The sequence below is a fragment of the Halichoeres trimaculatus genome, unplaced genomic scaffold (genome assembly GCF_033239565.1).
Source record: "Halichoeres trimaculatus isolate MK-OKI-2021-1 unplaced genomic scaffold, fHalTri1.1 fHalTri1_scaffold_5, whole genome shotgun sequence".
In the NCBI taxonomy this organism is placed as follows: Eukaryota; Metazoa; Chordata; class Actinopteri; order Labriformes; family Labridae; genus Halichoeres; species Halichoeres trimaculatus.
Genome location: NW_027437183.1, coordinates 24,720,916 through 24,743,072, shown reverse-complemented (window position 1 = coordinate 24,743,072; position 22,157 = coordinate 24,720,916). Strand labels below are relative to the sequence as shown.

The 22,157-nt window shown below is 44.2% G+C and overlaps 1 protein-coding gene across 5 annotated transcripts in view; it reads left to right on the top strand.

The window, feature by feature from the left end:
* The first annotated feature begins 875 nt into the window (after positions 1–875).
* Positions 876–22,157, top strand: part of tcf7l1b (transcription factor 7 like 1b) — a 34,247-nt gene continuing 12,965 nt past the window's right edge. For 2 of the 5 annotated variants that reach the window (XM_074671020.1, XM_074671018.1), the window contains exons 1-4: positions 879–1,836; positions 1,994–2,063; positions 2,160–2,287; positions 19,784–19,867. In XM_074671020.1, coding sequence (XP_074527121.1) covers positions 1,651–1,836; positions 1,994–2,063; positions 2,160–2,287; positions 19,784–19,867 — 468 coding nt within the window. In that variant the 5' untranslated portion in view covers positions 879–1,650. Of the gene's footprint in view, positions 1,837–1,990; positions 2,064–2,159; positions 2,288–19,783; positions 19,868–22,157 lie in introns of all 5 variants that reach the window. The other 3 variants (XM_074671019.1, XM_074671017.1, XM_074671022.1) reach the window with 2 other exon arrangements.

Here is a 22,157-nt window from a genome sequence, read left to right as displayed (position 1 = left end):
GGCCCATGGAGACCCTGCTGAATTGTCAGTCAACGCTCAGCCTGCTGACACGCAGTCGACAACATCAATGACTTCTTTTCTCAAACAGGGGAGGCCTGTCCGATTGCATCAGATGTAAAGACAAGTCTGAGGTCCACTGGATTTGGATTGAGAGAAGAGGAGAGAGGAGTGGATAAGGAAATGTGCTGCAAGAGTTTAAGAGTAAAAAGTTTACTTCTGTGGAAAACTTTTTTTTAGCACATCCTGGTCGTGATAAGATTTATGCACAGGTTGTGAATTGTAACCACATCCCTAATTCTTTCAAGACTTCCTCCAAAAGTGTGCCTTCAATCCTGTTCCTCAAAACAACAACGACGTACTTGAAGCTGGAGAGAAAGAAGTGAGCCGTGCTTCTCCTGTCACAGGAGGCCTGGGTGTTCTGTCATGCCTATATTTGTGCCATAATGAACCATGCTTATCCCAGGTGTTATTGTCCTTTGTGTTTCCCAGCGTATTGTTCAGGACACACAGACGTGCAATTTACATGGCAGTGTGTAATTATGACTTTCTCGCTGAAGCCTGGCCTGTCATTTTCACAGATGGAGGCTGTGTGGTCTGTGTAATACTGGAGGAATCAGCTGGTCACACCACATGATGAAATACAAGTTTAGAGTCTTTCTAATGAGGGAAATGCATCATTTTGGAGCTGTTGTGTTTATTTCTGCACAGTTAAGGCTGACCCCTGGTAAAGGTGACTCCTTTCCAGCAACTATATCATTTGCTTATTAACAACCATGTCAGTATTTCTAGTATTTCTGCATGAGACCCCCTTCTTTTCAGTCTCATGGTGTGCTGGCTTGAGGCTGGAGACTTGCTGATCTACATGCTGCTGAATGAAGTGTCGGTTTTCAGCGCAAACTCCTCCCCTACGGACGGACGGGCTGCGCTTTTCTTCCACTTGAACAACCAAGTAGTTTTCAGGGCGCATTCCCCGGCAGCAATGTGGAGGGAAAGGGCGACCACGTCCAGCTGAAGACTTTAATCCCCCCTGAATGCTCCGTTATCATCGCTAAACTTTTTGTGTTGGAGAACCGTCGCGTACATGGCAGAAAGCAGGAGACAGTGAGTTGAAGGAAACTGCAGTCGCACCGTCTCGTGTTGTGTTTGGCTTCTTTTTTTCTGACTCCAGCCATTGTTTCTCACACATGGATATCAGGAGATGAAATCGGACGTGTTTCTTGTTCTCCTTTAACCCTCTTGGTGGCTTGGACTGAAGTGTATGTGGTCCCCGGGCTCTGTAGGAGGAGGTGAGAGAGATCCCATTCCTCAGCAGCACATCAAGGAGACACACACAGGGGCCACAAGTTGTCCACAAGCTGCGAAGGAGCACAAACTTTGCCAACTCTGCGCATCCGGCCACCGACGCCAAACACTCATCGATATTTTCTCCCAGCGTCTCTCTCTTTTTTTTTCCAGTTTATCTGTGGATTATCATCGCCATGGACCGAGGAACCCTGATCAGTGGATGAAAATGGAGTTTTGAATCATGAACAGCTTCTTGTAGTTAGTTTACTACTCCGCAGACGCGTTTGGACTACTCAGATCCAGCAAAAAACGCAAATTCTTCTTGCGATTGTTTTTCCTCTCAGCGATATTAAATACTCTGCAAAAATGCCTCAGCTGAACGGCGGCGGTGGGGATGATTTGGGGGCGAATGATGAGATGATTTCTTTTAAAGACGAAGGGGAGCAGGAGGAAAAGATATCCGAAAATGTGTCAGCGGAAAGGGATTTGGATGATGTGAAATCCTCGTTAGTGAACGAGTCGGAAAACAACAGCAGCTCGTCTGACTCCGAGGTGAGAAAACTCAGCGTATTGAGCCAGTTCCCTTTAGTTCACTGCATGGGAAGAAATACGGTTAAATAGTGTTGAAAGTTTCAACAGTTTCTTCCCCCTCCGTGTGTGTGTGTGTGTGTGTGTGTGTGTGTGTGTGTGTTTCTCTCCGTGTCAGCAGGCTGAGCGGCGCCCCCGAACCAGACCAGACTTAGAAAGTTATGAGAAAACAAGAGACTACTTCAGTGAAGGTATAACTCTAAACTCTTTCACCATCTTTGCCTTTTAGATGCAGTTCTTCCTCCGTTCATGCTTTGACTAACTCGACATTTTCCCTATTCTTGCAGCACTGAGAAGGCAGCAAGATGGAGGCTTTTTTAAGAGCCCTCACTATCCTGGCTACCCGTTTCTCATGATCCCAGACCTCACCAACCCCTACCTATCCAACGGGTCTCTGTCCCCAAGTGCAAGAACAGTAAGTGTCTCTACGTAAAGGCCCATCTAATGCGCCCTTTCTCCTCTTTTCTCATTTTGTCACACTCTACAAAAACTTTTTTTCCGTGCGTAAAAGTTCCTTGTGCACCGCCAGACCGCCATATTCCCTCTGAGTGGCCTCTCAAGGAGTACTAACTACTTCTTTGTTCTTATTTTGGGGGATATAGCGAACATGTCTAACTGCCACACACCCTCTGCAGGGCTTGTGCTTGACAACTTCTCATTTTGGCTCAAAGTTCAGACACATTAGTCATTCTTTGTTATTTTGAAGGATTTATGGCAGCTCCATGTCGAAAATACGCTGTAACATTCAGACTGGATCTTGATTATACTCTTTACCAAAGCTGATTTATGTGCTTTCACTATAAGTTTCCTGCAGGGACTTGCAGTTCACAGAATGGAGGCTTAAGATCTTGTGCAGAATTGTTTCAAAGTTATGAGAAATTTAAAGTTTCCCCCCAAGGATAAGTGTGCATGCACGCTGCTGGTGGGAAGTTTGTGTTCACCACAGCCTTTATTTTGCAATACAATAAAAAACTAACTGTGGTAAATTTAGAAAAAAGTTTTTCCTGAAGCTATTTCCTACAGTTAGTACACAGTCATAACATTTCCATGACAGCTGTTGTGCAGGGGTTAAAAAGTCAGGTGTTTGTGATGCAGAAGCTGCTTTAAATCTTTTCACTCTTGCATTTTTTTAATAGTCAGTAAAGCTTTTGGTGATTGTGAAATGTTTCATCAGTAGCAAGTAATGACAATAATGTGTCTAATTGTTGATTTCACATACATGAATCCCACACCCTGCTCAGACTCTGCTCAGATAAGATGTTTGACTGTCTAAAGGGGTGTTTTGATACTGATTCAAAAACAAATTTGCAAGATTTAAAGCACTAAAACAACGGGACTTGGTGTTACAGTTTGTACAGGACTATGCAAACTTCCTTGAAATAATCCCTGCTGGAGATCTGTGCCCCCCCACAACCCCCTCGAGTTTGTCCCTCCCCCAACTCATGTCACATCCCCCCAAAAAACAAGTACTTTCGTTAAGGCCTGGCAGGCATCTGACTGAAAAGACAACCCCCTCACCCCCACCTCCTCTCCCCCTCCTTTCTTTCTGTCCCCTTTTCACTGTTCCAGGCCCACTACTCCCCTCGCCTCCCTTCACCTTCCATTCAATTAGAAAGGCGTTAGTTGACTATTGTTATTCTGAGCAGTCCTGATGGCTTCATTGGAGGTCTCCATTGGGGCTCATTAACTAAATGGCTGCTCTGCCCGCACTAGGTGATACATATCTGCAGAGAGCGTCTCTTGTTGCATTTTAGTTTTCTTGTTGATTTTGCAGAGAGACATAGAAATGCTTCATCATACTTTAAGTGTTTTTTATTCTTAACCTGATTTTAAAGTTATGTTTAAAATTCTTTGTTTCACCACTTTATTACCCACTTTCTGCTTTGTTTGTGTCTGCTGTTTCCTTGTGTTTTGTCCAGCTAAAACAAAGTTCAAAATTAAAAAAAAAAGCCTGATCCTGTTGCTCGAGGCAAAGTAGCAAATAATTGGAGAGGATTTAAAACTCAGAGGAATAATCCTCCATATTGAAAGGAAAAGAAAAAGAATGAGGTCAATGGGACAGAGCGAGCTGACACTGTCAATCATCAGCGTGGCAGAAAACATGCAGGCAGACAATAGCTGGCATAGTTAGCAGCCGTCTTAAGGTCTCAGCATTGCACATGGCTCAGCCTGGATGCCGCACACTTGATTTATTGGTTGTGGTACCTTTAGAGGCCCCGCGTTCTAGGTTTGCTTTGTTTACACCTGTGGGTTTAGTTCAGTACAGACCTACAGACCAGGGTTTCTGGGTGATCTTTGCAAACAGCCTGCACCCACGTCTGGTCGACATCTTGGTTTAACTAATGAGCTCCGGGCTAACATTTATCTTGCATAATCACAGTGTGGAACAGGCAGATTGGCTCGTAAGATAAAAAATTTTGCCCATGGGGGTAACCTCGTTTGGGCCGCCACCTCTCAGGAGTGCAGATACAAACAATCCCCAGAGCCTGCAAACACTTGATTATCAGAGTGTGTGTCTTTGGAAAGGCCTGCTGGGACTGACAGATTTGTTTTATGAGTGTGGTGTGGTATGTGGTTGTTCTTGTGCTACATGGGACACATTTACGTTCTGCCTCGCAAACAGATCATGAAATTAATTGCAGACAACGCATTCTATATTTGCAGAAAAAAATTGGACTTCTTCTTGTTTGGATCTTAAAATGAGTGGCTGTGTTTTTAAAACACATGTAAAATAAATTTAAAGCATGTAAAGGGACAAAGTGCTAAAAATAAGAGACTCAGTGTTTCTTAACTGTGATCAAACTCTGCAATGTGCTGCGTGATGAAGGATTTGAGGCCTGAACTTTCAAATTTGGATGTGGCAACCCTCTCATGAGCAATGAGAGACAGGCCTACATGGGATCAGCACAGAGTTCCCCTGAGGGCCGAGCATAACTGATTTAAAGCCTGCTCCGAGCTGACATTCTGCTGTAATCCGCTGAGAGTTGAGCAGGAGGTTTAATGTTTGCAGAGATGTTCCTTCCACCATCACACTCCCGCTTGCTGCTTGTTGGGAGCAACAGAGAGGGAGAGGGAGATTTTTTTTTTCCAGGACAAATCCAGCTCATTGTTTGTCGACTCATTGAAGTGATTATCGCCGCATTGTTCCCGTAGTGACAGACTGGTGCCAGATTTAATTGGTGAACACACACTCGAGCTTGACGCCAACACTTGTCAGCTTCATCAGCACTTTGGCATTGCTCCGCCGGTGCATCATCATCGTCACTAAAGAGAGAAATGCCTCATGTGTGTGAGAGGTGGGGACGGTCAAGTATCTCTATCTTCAGGACAAACTCTTGCTCCTGAGTATGATAGTCAAGTGGAGAATAGTTTGAGATATGAATGGAGGGCTTGAATAAGTCTGAACATGTCAGCGGCTGTATGTGCATGCCTCTCTGACGTCCATTCTTTCTGCAGCTTTTGGTGCTTAAAAATGTGCAGACAAAGAAAAAGTCAACACAGACATTGTCCTGCTGAAGAAAAGGGGCCTCTCCCTGCATAAGCAAACCCCATGTGTGTGTAAGCGTGTGTGTGTGGAGCCGTCTTTTCATCAGGTGGCTCACTCACCTTGCTGCGTTTGTGTGTGTGTAAAGTCTGGTGGCAGGCGGGGGTGGGAGGTGGGGGCCGTTCAGGTGAGGCTCTGTGGATACTTTTGCAACAGAGGGAACAGTGTGCTGCGTTCACATTCTGACAACCCTCGGTGTTGTGTTCCTGAAGGTTGGCGCGCAAATATTTTCTCAGCCAAGCGCTGTGTCAACAGAGCCAACAGTTTGGACTAAGTTTATAGGTTTTAAAAGATTTTTTCCTTCAAAGGCAAACACATCGACATCAGTTTGGTGGCTCTGTTCAATTAAAAACAGATCGCAGGCAGCCACAGAAATGCCATCGCTGGCTCAACACTACAGCCGTGTGATAACTTCGCTGAGCATATTTAATTGAATTTGGCAGAAAAGAGTCAAAATATTACAATAATCACGACTTTGTCGTTGAAGAAGCAGGATATTTGACTTTTTCATTTCCAATAGAAGCTTTTTCATCCGATTTCATAAATCAAAACTCAAACGAACTGCTGTCTCTAGTTTTCTGAGCTCTTAATTTATGTTTCCACATCGTTAGAGCTGCAGCTGCAGGTTATTTGCGTTACTGATTCATCTGCAGATTATTTTTCTGGCATCAATTAAGTGTTTATGATAAAGTGTCAGAAAGTTGTGAAATATGCTTGTCATAATTTCCTTGCGGGAAAAAGTGGCGTCTTCAGATAGTCTCTTTCACAACTGAAGAGATTTTTTTGTTTTGAAAGTGGGTAAAGACCAAAAACTGAAGGAAGACTTCCTGATGAGGGCGAAGAGAAAAACAGAGCTTGTTTTTTAAAGATCTACACGTCTGAGCCATCATAGGAAGGCATGGGGGGGTTAGAGTTAAAAAGTTTTAGAAAGTAGAAAGTTGTGTTTTGGGCCCTGAAAGTGCACAAAGTGTATTTTTTAGAGCATTATTTGACAACTTTAACTTGAATTCAACCAAATTAATTGATTTATGATAACATTTTGATGTTTAATATCCTTTCAGCTGATATAATATGTGTCTTTATAAACCTTTCAGTGAACTATATTCTGAAGTAGCTGCATGTATAACCTCTGTGATGGATGCTGAACATCACTCGTGTAGTAAACTGAGAGAAATGGTGTCAGTCCTGGTCTTCTTCCTTCCCTCTGCTGGTCTCTGTGGAAAGCATGAGCTGGCGTCAATCCCTCCTGCTACCCCTCGCCTGCTAGTTCACTACCTAAACCCACCCACCCACTCGCCCGCCTGGCATTAGAAATTCTGTTTATAGCGCTCTCTGGCTCCTCGCGCGCCGGGCCCATCAGGAGCATCTCAGCACCCTTTGAGGAAAGGAGAACCAGCATCTCCCCTCTCCAGCCGCACACTCCCCATGTTCAGTGACATCAATGAATCCCTTTGATGTGCCGAGATGAATATGTGTGCAAATGTGTTTTTATCAATTAATGTGTTTTTCTCATTTGAGATGTTTGGCCAGAGCTGCTGTGAAGTTTGGTGCGTTACTCTTTCCTGTAAAAAAAAGAAGTAAAGTGTTTTTGTGGTGAGAAACACTTAGCTAAAGGTGGGCTCTGTAACATGTCTGAGTGCACCTCAAAATATCTCGTTATGGCGCTGGAACTGTTAAAGGTTCGTTGTTGCCTGTCCAACATCCTGCCGACAAAACACTCCTGGTGTAGTTAAAAAACAAACACAAAACATGATTTTTGAAGCTTCATGTGAAGACTTCTTGTGTTTCTATGTTCCTGTGCAGTTCTGGGTGTGAGGTATGATGAGACCCAGGATGGGGTCTAAGACTGACACCAGGAACTTTTTACATGTAAATTTTTAAATTTTCAGCTGGTGGTACATTAGTGTCATGCAAGCTAAGTTGTGTATTTTCTGTGGTTATTACCTGAAGTCTTGGTGCAGGCAGGCAGGGGAGGGGTCTGCCTTTGGGTGCATCAGGGTGGAGGAGGAAGGGGGTCAGACTCTTTCCCAGGCGACCACAGGAATGAAACATGTTGTGAATAATTTCTGGGCTTCTGGATTAAGCAACTCACATTTATCCTTTAAAATTTCCCATAAGGTTGTTCTACCTGTACCCTCCATTCTCTCCTCATTGATTGAAAATATTTCTTTTAAATTTGATCAAATGTACAGGAACATATCATAAACACTAGACAATTCCCGTTATGTTTTTCATGAATTAAAGGCCACACACTTATTGATTTTTGTTTTAACTTTTTAGTGGATGCATATATCAAGTGGTATCTGAAATAAACTCTTAATGTCCGTAAAAAACTGATCCTCAATAACAGTAATAACAGGAAATTTCAACATGAACTTGTCAGTTTTTCAGTCATTAAGAATCAGCTACTAAATAAAAACAAATAAAGGTGATACAGATGTTGCATCCTTGATATGACAAGAACTTTTATTCCTTAAAGACTTATACGTGTTCCCAGTGCCTGTCTAAGTCTTTTAAGTTTTATTGATCATCAGCAACATTTGTGACAAAACCTGTTTCACGCTCCTCCCAATATTTAAAGCTCCTGTGAGGAACTTTCAGTTAGTGTTCATTTTGGTCTTCAGTTTATTTAAAACAAATCACTAAAACTCTTAAAATTGTTAGTTTTATTTTGCACTGATTATTCTTTAGTCAAAAACACTAGTTGAGCCCTGAAAAGGAATACTTGTATCGGTGTCCGTCAGAAAAAAGTGGAAGCGAACAGCCCTAGTTTTAGGCATTAAAAGAAAAATATGGATATAGCTGGTCTTGTCCTAAAACTTCCTGTTTTCTGTTTTATTCAATATATAGGCATCAACTAAAATCATAGCAAGTAAAAAACTCTGCAAGGGAGCTTTAAAAAAGCTTACAGCTGTTTTATATCATACATAAAGCTTTAAATTTATAAATCTAAATTAGATTGATTTGTATTTGATTTGCTCAGAAAGCTTCACGTCATTGTGTCTGCAGTGCGTCCACAGACAGGCAGGCAGAGAGGTGGAGTGACAGGAAGCTGTGACTGGACTGTCCTGTTTCAGTGTATCTGGCCCTCTCATAGCTATAACCACTACTGTTTAGTGCACATAAAGAAATGTTTTCCCTCCATAATTGTACCTTAAATGCTTCTCTCCATGCTAATAAAACGTGATTGTACGGCAGGAAGAGAAAGAAAAGGCTCTAAACAGGGTTTCATCAGTCTGGTATTCCAAGCAGCTGTTTTCAGTTTAAGCTCTGCAGGCAGCGGGTGAGCAAGCGAGAAAGACAGAGAGGGAGGGAGGGAGATTGTTGATGAGATGTGGTGGTGGGAGCACAAACTGGGGCAGATATGGGTCCTGCTAGTCCTCTGCCTGTTATCCCGAAGTGGGCCCACTTCCAGACCTCGAGGCTCTCACTTATCTGAGGGATCCTGTCTCCCACAGAGCAGGGTTTCTTCACCGTGGACCACAATGCTTTGCTCTTCCCTCTCAGTCACAGCCCGATCAGCACACAACATGAAGCTATCAGATCATGCACATGTTGCATCAGAACATGTAAGCCTGGGATCCAGTTCTGCGTCAGTCTGCATGGAGACGTGTTCCCTCCTTGTACGCGTCTGGTAAAGGCTGGTTGTAGTGGTCATACTAAATTAAGAAGTGGATGGATATCCGTCCAGGATGAGGTTAGTTGACAGCGAGCGGAGCAGCTGCTCTTCCAGCAGAAGTTGTAAATCAGTTTGGCTGCTTCCCACCAAGTTTGTCCTGTAACTGTGGACGGCTGGGGGCCACCCGTGTCCCCTGACACACGCATGTCAAGTCAACACATTGCACCTGGAGACACGTGAAACCTCCTTCACACAGATTTGAACAAATTAATGCTTGATCGTCTTTAATGGCTGATCGGCATGAGAAGAAGAAGATTTAACACTGATTTATTGTCTAACAGCTCAAACTGGTGATGTAAAGATTGGTGTCGAAAATTATCTGTGTCTTGAATCAAATCTTAGGGAGATCTCTTTTTTTTAACCTTTATAACTTCTGTCACTTAACTTTTATAAACTGACTGACTTGAGAAATTTTACTTTCAAGACTGTTTCTTTGCTTTATTTTCTAAAAATTGTCAAAAAAGTCTGAGTTTTTCTTTTCCTTTGCCAGAAAGATTTGAGAAATGACTCGTCTGTCAAAGACTGGCGTCGGGGTCTGTAAATGTTATATATCATAAGCATATTAACAGTTTTCCCATGAGATCAGGCTGCTGAATGTTGATGATAACTTCACCTCTGGGTGGCCCCTGCTTTCCCCCCAGTTACCCTCATAAACCAATTGTGCTTGTTAAAAAGTCACAATGTTCTGCAGTGCAACTAACTCGATTAAAGCCCAGGAAAGGCCCGAGTCATCTAAAATGTGTAGCCTTCTTATCTGAAACCAGACTTGTGCATCCCGCAAGACCAAACAGTGCAGTCGTCTGACGGTGATGGTCTGACACTGTGACGTACGGTTGTCTTCTTCCTCTTCTTCTTCTTCTTCTCTGTAAAAACGATGAACTAATGATGTGGCTGAGTGGAGAGCGATGGCCGCAGTGCCCCTCAGACACAAGACACTCTTCAGTGTTAGCGGGATTCCCCCAACTCAGCTGATCAGCAGCAAGATTAAGTTTCTCTGTACGGAGATTTATCACCCGATGCACTCAGGTTTGGCATTTGGTTGCTCTCGTTGCGTTGAATTCTCGAATCAGATGATTAATGACGCGAGGCTGGATGGCAGCTCGCACCTCACCGTTTCACTGGCTCCATACCAAATCCCTACAAATGTGCCTGACTTATTTGCTTCAAATTTAGAGTCGCTACATGAGGAAAAAAGAGATCTAATCAGCCTTATATGACATGGAGTAGGCCGTGGAGCCCTTTTGTTTGATTTGTACATGGGTTGGAGGGGCTGGCTATTGGAAATCCCTGAAGCAGGCTTTAGGGGCAGGTCTGATTCTCGTGTGAAATGGGAAGGCTCTATAGCTCTCGGCTGACTTGACTGGGGCTGTATGGGTGTGTTGGCAGGGGGAGCGCCGGTCATGAATAGGGTCTTTGACTACCTCAGACTTGCCCTGAAAGGCAGGACAAAGACCCTAGGGCAACGGCTTAGAGCCTCACAGCTGAGCTACAGAATGCTTGGCCGAGTCTTCCTCCCTCCTCGCCTGATTTAAATACTACAGTGGCTTTCAGCATTCTGGCGACGGAGGCTCGCATTCAACCGCGGCACATTTACCATCAACTTTTTCTCTCTGTTTTTGTTTACACCATGCTAGTGCCAGGGCTGTTTACGTAATCCATTGTACAGAATCCATCAGAGGGGCTGGTGAATATGCATCAGTGACTCTCTTAAAACCGCCTGGAGATGAGCTTCATGTTGATCGTGTTAAGAAGACTTTAGTGGAAACAGACTAACCGCTGGCAGATGTGTGTATCAGTGATAATCACAACTCTACTCCAAGTCGTTAATTATGGAACACGTTTGCTTATCTCGGTGCGAGACGGAGGCTCTCAGTAAACAAGACGGGTCTCGGCGCACACCTCGACATTTTCAGACAGCACGGCTCAACTCTTCAGCTTTCTAGCTTTTTCTGTGCAGGGGCGGAAAACAAAAAGACATAAATCTTTTCTGCAGAGTTAATGGGGTTATTTGAGTCCTGTCCAGACACTCTCTCCCCACAGAGTGTCTAGTTTCAGATGTCACTCAGAGCTTTGTTTGCCCCCCAGGGTGAAGGGTTAGAGGTCAAGGTTCAGGGCCAGTTGGCTGAGTGGCCACAAAAGCTCAGGCTTCCCCACCACACATCCGATCCCTCCGTCCTCACCGGCCGGCCGCCACAATGAAGGGATCAGCTTGCAACATCAGTCTTTGCTTATTGTACCCCTAAATGAATCTTCACTTGTGTCAAGAATTATACGGCCTCACGGTTTCACGATGAGGTCATAAAACTGTTGTTGGTTACGGTTTTGAACCTAAATTGTTTCAGTGGAAACTTGTGTAATTATTCAGTAATACGGGCCATTTTGTAGCTTTTGCTTTCCAGCTACTGTAAAAACATAGTCAAATTGGTTTAACGGCATGATTTGTTATGCTCCAAAAACCTTCTTATTCTCATCTTTCTCGTGACTTCTCTGATCAAAAAGTCAAACCTCAGTGAAACCGAACACCATCCTGTTTTTCTTTGTTCCAAACACCTCAGAAACTTTGCAAGCCCTCAACCTCTCCTGCATCAGCCACCACCCACAATCTCAACTTTTCTCCCTGCCCCTCCACCTCCACCAGCACCACCACCCAAACATGTCCTCCAGCCAGGTTTATTATGCTGTTTCACGCGGACCAAAATTGCAGCTGCATGGAGAACAATCTGGAGCACATTAGCTCAGGCGCTGTGATTTATAAATTGTTTCTCAGGCCATAAATCCCTGCTGTAATTGTGCACAAGCAGCCCTCTCTTTCGCCAGTCACTCCCCCTCCGCTCTCTCCCCTCTGCCTCTCTCTGAGCAGCTTACAGTTCTGGGGTTAACACTAATTGTTTGCAGAAGTTTGCAGATTGGATGGTGCAGAAGTTTGTTGTATTGTGGGGCAGATTTGAGGCTCACAAATAACTTCATGAAAGATAAACTTCTCTTGTTTTCTTCTTTGAGTGCTGTCTGTAAACTCTCTCCGTCACGTGGTTTTAGGAGCAACGTCCAAAATGGGACATGAGCATTTTGTCTTCAGCTCCGTGTTGATGCGGTTCATGCTCTGCATTCCTGAAAACTGTGTAATTGTAAGGGGGCCTCCTAAACTCTGTCCCTGGGAATTTGATATTTACAGCAGCCCCAAGATCGTAATCACCTTGCCGCTCTTGTTAGACTGAATTGAAACTGAAAGATAGCAACAGCTGTATATATTGTTTTAAATAGCACGTCCAGCCTTGAGTTTTCGTCTGGTTAGTGTTAAGAGGACGTTTTTTACACAGTTTGCAACCGGGCAAGCTTGAATAAATCAAGGCTAGATCCTAAGAAACATCTCTTTCTCATAAACACATTCATTAAAAACAAAAAAGTCACATCCTCTGCAGAAAGAACATTCTTTCTTGTGTTTGTACTCCATTGTTTTGCTTTTCAGAGACCTGTTGAACCTTAATGAGGCAGAGCACTTCATGACCTAACCTCATCTTCGTCTTGTTATTCCTCCAACCCCCCCAAAAAAACCTTTGTGGTTCCTCCTGGAAACTTAATTCTTGACAAAGTTTCAAGCCTGAAAGACGATCACTTGATGTAAACCTGAAATTGAATTTTCTGCCAAAGGATCTCGTTCTCCTGATTTAAGGCTCAGCATCACCGCGCTCAGCGTGATGAAAATGAAGCCTGTACATAGCAGCGGGAATGACTTTTACAAATGTTTCAGGTATAAAAATGCGTTGGCGACGCTCCAGACCTCCCTGCAGAACGCTGACAATACGCATAACTAATCCTGGGGAATGTCATGGTAGTAAGCTGTGTGCTTTGTCAAACCTGGTGGAAGTTTGAAACCACTTTTGAGAATATTTTCCTTTCCAGTCAGGGTCCTGTGTGATGTACAGAGTGTTATATGTCAAAAAGATTATTTTTAGGATGAAGAAGTGTTATAGTTTCGCAGTGTGTAGTGTGTATTTTTCTTGGTCTTCCAATATGCAGATGACACCATTTTCATCTGATGTTTTCATGTTTCTAAAATTGATCCTAGTTTTATTTCAGGCTAGAGAGTTGAAGCAAACTTTCAGTGTGTGTGTGTATGGCTGTGTGTGAGTGTGTTTGGTCAGAGCTGGAGGGGAGGGCAGGGAGTGGAGTGAGCGGGGTTAGCAGTGGGGTGATAGGGATGTCAGGTAGTAAAATCTGAGATGAGGCAGGGCCCAGAAGTCTGCGGGGCCTGGAGATTTGCGCCTGCACTCAGAGAGCAAACACAGGAGGCATCTGCAGGCAGCTGTGTGTGAGTGTATGAGTGTGTGTTGGTGAAGGGGGGGTTGTGCTGCTGCTCAGGACAGGGTGGTGGGGGTGTGGAGCTGGGTGGTGGTGAAGAGGGAGAGAGAAAGAGGAGGAGGAGGGGTGGACTTGCAGAGAGAACACAATCAGGCCTCTGTTTTCATAAGACTTGTGGTATGTGAGAGCAGAAACAAATGTGTTTAATTTAGGCCCTTTTTTTTTTTTCTTCTCTCTCGCTTGCTTTCTCCGCTACACCCACTTATGCCCACCTCAGTTTTTCAAAACTGACGTTCTGCCTTCAGGATGTCTCACTGCCACTGTCAGCTGCTTTTAGGAAGTTTAAAAAAAGAGCCAAGAGAAGCCAAGAAAAAACACACACAATCAGCCACTGTGCCCTGTCAGAGAAAAAAAAAGACACTTTTAGCAGACGCACTCAGATTTACTCTTGGAGGATGGGGGTAAATATTTATCTGGAAAACGAAGAGTTGAAGATTTTTTTTGTGTCTTGCAGAAAGTTAGGAGTGATTACCGCGCTGTGGCATTCGCCCTCTTCGGAGCGAGGGGTGCATGCTGGACTTATTATTGCCTCCTAAAAGCCTTGGCAAGAAACGCTGCATTATATTGGTAACCCATGCTGCGTCCAGTCAATTTGTGTTTGGTCATAAATGAAAACTTCAGCTCTCACTCCAGTGTCACTGGCGTAGTCTTGGATGTGCGAACACCTACATCTCGACGCACACATTGCATTTGGAAGTGGAGCTTTACAGTAAACATCCAGCCGAGCGCTGCGAAACCACCTCGTGTTCTGGAGTTAATTATACGGACGTTTATGGCTGTGACTTTCAATGAAACGAGGCAACTCCCCAAACAATAAAAAGTTGTGTTCCTGGACAAACAATGCCACAGGACACGCAGAAAGACGACATCTTTGACATTTGAGGTGTAGCCCGTCCTGACATCAGATCACGCTGACATTAAGCCAAGCGCTCTGTCGCCGTTGAAAGCAGATCTCCCAGGTACGGGAAACCACATAACTGACTCCACATAATTGACTTGAATAGCTTCGCACCCTCCTCTCTGTCTTTATGAGATGGCCTTGCTCTCACCAGATGCATAATTATTTTCTGGTGTGTTTAATTATACGGTGAGTTTTATATGACCTGCTGGTGTGCTGTGTTACAGAATTACTCACTTATTCCTAACTTTAACCTTCGCCAGACTGAGGAGAACTTTTCCTTCAGCTGCGTCGATCCAGGAGCAGCAGAAAAGTCAGAGGGACAGAATGAGAACAGTGGTGTCTTCATTCAAGCTTCACTGCCATACTTAGAGCCGTGGATACAGGAAGCAGTAACTCAGGGTCATGTCATGCTACAGGAACTAAAAAAAATAAACCTGATAAAAATTATTGCTTGAGTTGCAGAAATGCAAACGTCTGCTGAAGCGGCAGCTCAGTCAGTGGGACAGAATGTTAAAGAAGCTGGCCTTGTGTTCTGTTAATGCTGCTTTATCACTGAAACAGCACTAATTTTACTCCCAGGACTTCTCAAATAAACTGAATTTGATTGCTGGTTCGGCCTTGGGCTGAATATTCATGAAGACCTCAGGTGATACCATCGCTTTTTTACTTAAGGTCAGAATTAGGAAAATCTTTGCACAAATAAAGGCTCACTTTTCATATGCAAAGATTTGTGAACAAAACGTGTGAAACCAGACATCTTCCACATCTCGTCGAGGTTAGCGCCGCTGCTGGCTTAGTGACGACCATCTTGGAAATCTTGGAAAAACCTTGGCGCTGTGTTGTTAGGACCTCCCCTGCGCTGCCTCCCCTCTTCACTCTCCTCTCTCCCCTCTTTGCACTAATAGTTCTTTTGTGTACAAGAGCATGTTAAGAGGCCAATGAGCCTGGCCTTAATAGGCCATGTTGCCATAGAAACCACAGCACTCTGGATGTCTGACCTTTGACCCAGTTTTTTTTACTGGCTGTGAATAAGAGTGCGGGGACGACCAAGCAGGTCACAATAGAAGCCCGGCAAACTGAGGGAGTGCCCTGTCATAGTCACTTAACTTCATTCCTCTACGGGCTAATGGACACTTCAAATGTGGTCGCCATTAGCAGGATGCTATCTCCACCGAAGACCAGCAGACTTCTCAGGGTTGAGATAATGTCGACGACGTTGGGAGAGTGCAGCCTGTAACGTCCTTAGGAAGAGAAGAAAGAGGGGGAAAAGTGGTTTTCACTGTTTGCCTGGTGTTCTGGTGAAAGGATTCATATAAAATGTTCAAATGTTGAAGAAAAAATAAATTTGACAGCAGAGGTGGGAACATTTGGATACTTTTATCGTTTTTCTCTCATTGTAAACTCTTCTTAGATAGCTTTAATTAATAACTTCCTCCCTGACTAATCTACTTACTTCATAGTGGGCCGGATAATAGGACATGGTCCCCATTCAGAAAAATTTGCCGTGGCCCAATAGTGCATTGTGGCTCTGACCGGCTGAGCCGCTTGTCGTTTCCCCATCAATTACACACTAATTAGCACAATGACTGCAGAGGTTTGCTTAAGAATTGTCACTGTAATTGCCTCTAATGTTGGCAAACAATGAGCCTTAATGCAAACACCGAGACAAGGCGGGGACTGCTTATCACATTGTCTTTGTCCCCGGAGGCTTTAATTGTGTTTCATGCATAGATCAGGTTGAGGTGTCAATGGCCCTGCATGAGCAGGTGATATCAGCAGAGCAAACCAGGGAGGGCCCGTGGTGCAGGGGGCCTGACAGGGCCATTGTCTGAGGCTGCTGTTCATATGGGCAGGGGACGGTAATTAACACCTCAGCCAAGCAGCAAGCTGTGCAGCCCATTTGTTTTCTGTTGGGGGGTAAAAGAAAACAATGGGGAGGGGTTCTCCACACAGTGGGTGATTGACATTATCTGCTGGAGCGATCCATGGAGGCATTCCTGCTGCTCTGCTATTCACCACAAGTCGGGCGAAGCCATTGCACAAGCGTCCGGCCTCTGTGTGTGAGCTGACACTTTATACACGCTTGCTCTTTTATTTGTTGTTTGACTCTGTCTGATTGTTTGCCTGTGATTGATTGACCTAAATCAGTTTAGCATGGTGCGCAAAAACCCGTGTTCCAGGTTGAGAAAGTTTAAAACACCGTCAGGTCACATTTCCTCCTAATATAAAAAGTTCTCCTCGGTAATACTTCTCACTTTACTTTTTGTTTGATTGACACTTTTTACGACTTCTCACTTCAGCCCTGAAAGCGGCAGATAGTTGCTAGCAAACTTTGGGATTTTTTCTCCCCCTTTGGCAGAGTGTCTGACTTAGTTTGACAGCAAATGTCCAGACATCTGTCTCTTCTCGGTGCTCTGATGTTGGTCTGCAGTATGGCAGCACACACTTCAGAGATGACAAAGACTCTTGGCTGAGTTTTCCTGCGCTCTGTGAGAGCGATGTAACAATTAGAACCCAGCTCTGGCAGGCCACATGCCCCTGAGCATATGTTGCATTCTCTGTGTTCAGAAAACCAAAGGGCTCCAGTGTAGCCTTTTTGGAAAATTTCAGCAGCATCACTGCCACCTTTGTCGCATCTGGGTCCTGTAAAAGTAGCACAATCTACTGATGTCTATTCTGAGTGTTGGAGGCAGCAGTGAAAGCTGGAAGACAATTAGAGAGCTATGAAAAAATGGATCAGCTTAACTTCCCTTTGGTTTCCTTCAGTACTCTGTCCGAGTCGATTTAGCCGAGCCCCCAGCTCCCTGACTGAAACAGACATTGCAATGGGCCCAACCATATGTCTGTGTTTGTTTCCAATGAAATAAGGGCATGTGTGATGCATTACTAAATGTCTGACAGACGCACTGATATTAGTCTATCTCCAGTTTCAATCTTCTAAAAACACTGAGTATCACTTAAGCCATGTCATAACTGTTTGAATCTTCCATTTTAAGCGCTGGCTCTCATTCAAACTTTTCCCTCGCACTTCCCTTGTGTTTTTTTTTCTCTCTTTAACACTGAGAAAGTTTTTGCTGAGCAGCATGGCCCACAATTCCTTGCCTTTTGTTTCCTGAAACAGCTCACAGACCCAAACACCCTCCCCCTCCCTCCCTCTCTCCCTCTCATGTGTTGGTGAGCGGCGTGCTGCGAGCAGCTAATGTGACAGTGAGCGGCTGGCATTACCTGGCTGGATGTTTCAGGGAGGAGGGGGGGGGGGTGAAAGTGTGTGAACAGTTTCTCCACAGGGCACACTGGCAATTAAAAGAAAAGTAGGCGCTCAGAAAAAAGCGCCCGGGGGTATGTTCCTCCGCGCTGGCAGAAGCTGTCAAAAAAGGGACGGATCGGGTGGGAGAGCCGGGGTGGGCACGGCCGGGGCAAGACCAAACGCTCACAATAGCGCTTGTTTCATTTGTGGAAGGACTCATGATTGACATAGATTAGACAGAGAAAACTGCATTGTTTTGGATTTTCTCTCCGGAGAGCAGCATTCATTAGGCACCCTGCACACAGCGGAGGAAAGTTTCAATAGGGAGCTAGCAGCCTCTAAAAGCAACTGCCTCCTGACAGTTGTATGGACTCGGGCCCATTAGTTGGAACCTGCGATTCAGCCCTGAGCAGTATAGTGAAAATGAAGAGGGCTGATGTCAACTCCAAGAATTTCCCCCTCTTTTGGAAAGGGAAAAAGGGTCCCCTTCCCCCTGCCTGGGCGCTCTGTTGGACCCCAGCTGTCAGGAAACAATACCCTCTGCCTGCTCCGACAAACTCATTCCTGAAAATGTTTTTTTTTCCTCCTTCCCTTCTCCCTTTTCACCCCTCCTGCTATAATGTCTTTTCCATTTTTAACCCACGGTCGTCCAGGCTTCCTTCCTCCTTACAAACCCGGAGTGATGAATGAAGTTTTAAAAAGCACAACCTGAATGCATGACTCCTCCAGTTTGCTTGTTTGTCATCATTTGTCTGCTGCAGCTCCTGAAACGTGGACAAAGCTTTGCATATATTTTTTAACTGTTTCTCTCAGTCATTTTTTAAGTGTCAGGCCTCATGTCTTGTCATTTCCCTCCATCAGATATTTGCTTTTGGTGGACCTCAGTGTGTTTGTGCGCAGGAATTCATAAGCACTTTGTGCTATGTAAATAACCAGAGTATACATCGCAGAATGATAACAGAGGATGCGTGCTGAGATTCTGCAACAGCCTCTTACAGGCTGAATTTATAACCCATAACACACTTCCGTACCCAAAAGGCATCTTAAATAAAGAACTGCACAACATGGGGCTGGATGAGCATAACATAACCCATGATATAAAACCTTCTTTAATTAATTTGAAATTGCACCAGGGAGAAAAATCCACATGCATGACAAGCTGCTGTGTCCGGTATTTAAACTGATTCATAAACCAGATGGTGGAGCCGTGCTTTTGGAGCTCTGGCTTCATGCTATCTCCATCGCTGGAGGACAAAAAAAAAACATGCTCAGCTTGTTGCATCAAGTAGTAAATCATAAAAAAGTCCTCTGCAGTGCTTCACGGAGCAGCTGGAGGAGTATGGTGGAAACCTTTGCAAAGAGCAAACACTTGCACAAACCATCACGATAACTTTGATACCCATGTGGAGAAATGGTGTACTTAAAGCTGTGAGGAGACTGTTTCTTTTGGTGTCAAAAGGCCAGACTAAAGGGGACAAACAGACAGGAGTGAGCGTGGTGTTAGCTGCTCTGTACATGCAGCTTCCTTCCAGCTGTCTCTTCCCACCCGCTCGGCGATGGGCGCCCACAGCTGGCCTCTTGTTTTTCCCTGACAAACGGCAATTTCACAGTCGTCCACCAGTCCGCTGTGTTCACATCGCTCTGCCTGCTCTCCCCCGTGCCAAAACTGACTGTCTGACTCCAGCAGCAGTGCGGGTCTCGTACAGGTGTTTGGGCTTGACACCGTTCAGTCCAAGTTTACACACTGTAGGAAAAGGTTCAGACTGTAAACTCAGAGACATGTTTCTCCTTTATGACTCTCAGACTGACCTTTTATCACCTCCATATCATGTCCCTCTCTTCAATGCACTTTTTAATCCAACTGCGAGGAGTTTTCAGCTAAAAATAAAATGTATTACTCTATATGTGCTACAGATGCAAATTAACATACAGGGAAAAGATTATTATTTTTTTTGCATACAAGTTTCATTTAAAGTGGTTTATAGGACACAGATCAGGATTGTCTTTGCCCACATTTCCCACTGCACAGTTAATTTCTGTTTACAAGTTACAGGAAAGCAATAAGAGAAACCACTTTGATCACAGGGGTCACTGAAACTATCAAATCTGTCTCAGAGTTTCAATGTGATTTTTTTTTTCTGGTTCTGTTTTAAAATAACTTTCTTATTCTTTTGTTCACAGTACCTGCAGATGAAATGGCCTCTTTTGGACGTCCCCGGATCTGCAGGATTGAAAGACTCTCGTTCTCCAACACCAGGACATTTAGTGAGTGGATACTTTCTTTCTTTCAAAACAATCAAATCTTTTTTAATTATTAGATCAAACCTAGAGATGCACCGATCCTGGTGTCCCAATACAGCCCCTCAAAGCTGGATCGGGTATCCGGGGGGAAAGGATCAGTCTGGACTTGACACCATGACTGATTTATGAATTAGTTTACAGGGTATAAAATTTTACAATTGAAAAGTAAAGTCCTGAAGCATTGTTTTAACCACACTGCTTGTAATCATTTAAACACCGATAGTTAAAAAAAAATATCAACTTCAGTAATTCCATATGTGATCATTTTTTGTCTTTTACTCAAAAGTCTTCCAGTCTTATCCCATTGCTGGGTGTGCAAGTTATTATTAAAACACAGATATCAGATCAGGATTGGTCAGGTATCGGTATAGTGACCAGAAAAGTTGGATCAGTGCATCCTTTATCAAACCTAAAACTCTGTGTATACTCCTCTTTATACCAGATTTTTTATGTGCATACACTAGTTTCTTTCCTTCTTTCCTTCACTGGCTGCATGCATCCATAAGATGACATTGTGGAAAAGAGAAGAAACACTGGTACAGTCAGATTCTCATCTCGTAAAATGACTTGACTCTTGAGCTGAGTGAATTTATGAATGAGCACACCAGCAGCCTTCCCTCCCTCATTTTGCAGCACTAATAAGATGTTTCCTCCGGGGTTCCTCCTACGAAACATTCATCTAATTATCAGACAAATCATGTCAACTTATTGAAGCAATCAGTTTACTGCAAAGCGTATAAATGCATTAATCAAACTCTCACCATAATGTGGTTATTGCTGATAATGAAGTCATTGTGCACATTTAAAAATCCCTGGTTCTCGTCTGTCTGCGTGCGCGTCTTTCCCCCTTACTCAACCCCAGCAGCACCCGCAGGCTGAACCGCTGAACACTACATCTGTCTTTACCACAGTAACTCAGTCTCCATCATAAATCTCTCAAGTCTGAACCTCCTTGTCGTTCCTGAACTTTCCCACACAGGTGTGAAGTAGTCATCAGGGTGTCTCACTGGGGTTAGACAATGCGGGGCCTCAGCGGACCTGTTTGGTTTGTGGTTCTGGCTGAGGGATGTGTGTGTGTGTTCAGGATCGAAAACACGAGATAACACAAAGCCTGGAGAGTTAATCTAGCATCTCACCTGTTTGATTGTATCAGGAGTGTTTTCAGGTCCAGGAAGTCTTGTTTAGCAGAAAAACCACTATCACCACACTTGAGCAGAAAAAAAAGAGCTGTTGTGACTCAGCTGCTTGACCTTACATATCCCGGCCAGACGCGCTCTCTGAGTTTGTGGTTGATTCGCTGGATCACATAATCGCAGTGATGCACATGACAAAGTCCTCATTGAGCACACAGAAAGAGAACTTGTTGTTTAAGGATACTGAGTTTGCTCATGGGAATCCAGGACTGACTAAAGTCTCAATAGAAACCAATTAGAGATATTTTATTAGAAGAAATGCTGACCTGTTGTCGACCCTTCCTTTAAAACAAAGAAGCTACTGTTTGAAGTTTTGTTGCGGGGAACACGTTTTTGACTAATCCAGCGAATGTGTCACACTAAAAACCTGGGAGGAAGAATTAAGAGGAAAGGTCAAACAACGAGTACAGTTGGATTTAAAGGAAATGAAAGTACGTTGGCTGAGGTTAAGTTCTTGTATTGGATTGTTTCTGTTCTGTCCTTCGCTGGTTGCTGCTACTTTTCATGTGGCTGTGTGTTTTTCTGTTGTTGCTCTGCCTTTGTCTCTTTAAACATCATGAAACCAGAGAAGTAAACACGGGAAGAAACATTGTACAAGTCTGAGAAAGTGAAGAGGCCTTTTCTCACATATGTTTCCCTGGTTGTGTTTGATGTGCACATTAAAGCTGATGAATATCTCGGTAGATCAGCTGTTAACTGGACAAGACTTCTTTTTGTTCTAGGACAAGCATTGATTTGCGCAACTCCACTCCACAAGCCAAACACATCAAATGAAACACTTAAAAACGCCAGAACTTAATACTACATGACGTTATTCTCACTTCATGTTCACGTCTCATCTTTAAGTCGTTTTAAAGGAGGGGGAGTTCATGTGGAGTGCAGCAGCTTTCGGTATGTAAACTAAAAGAGGAAGCAGCATTGCTTGATCTGCTGACCTGTGCGAGCAGGTCATTTGATGTGTGCTGGGAGGCTCTGATACGGAGCACGGTGAACTCTGGTGCACAGAGGATAGAAAGCGATACACCCCGCTGTGGCCTTACCCCCCACTCTGGGCCAGGAGC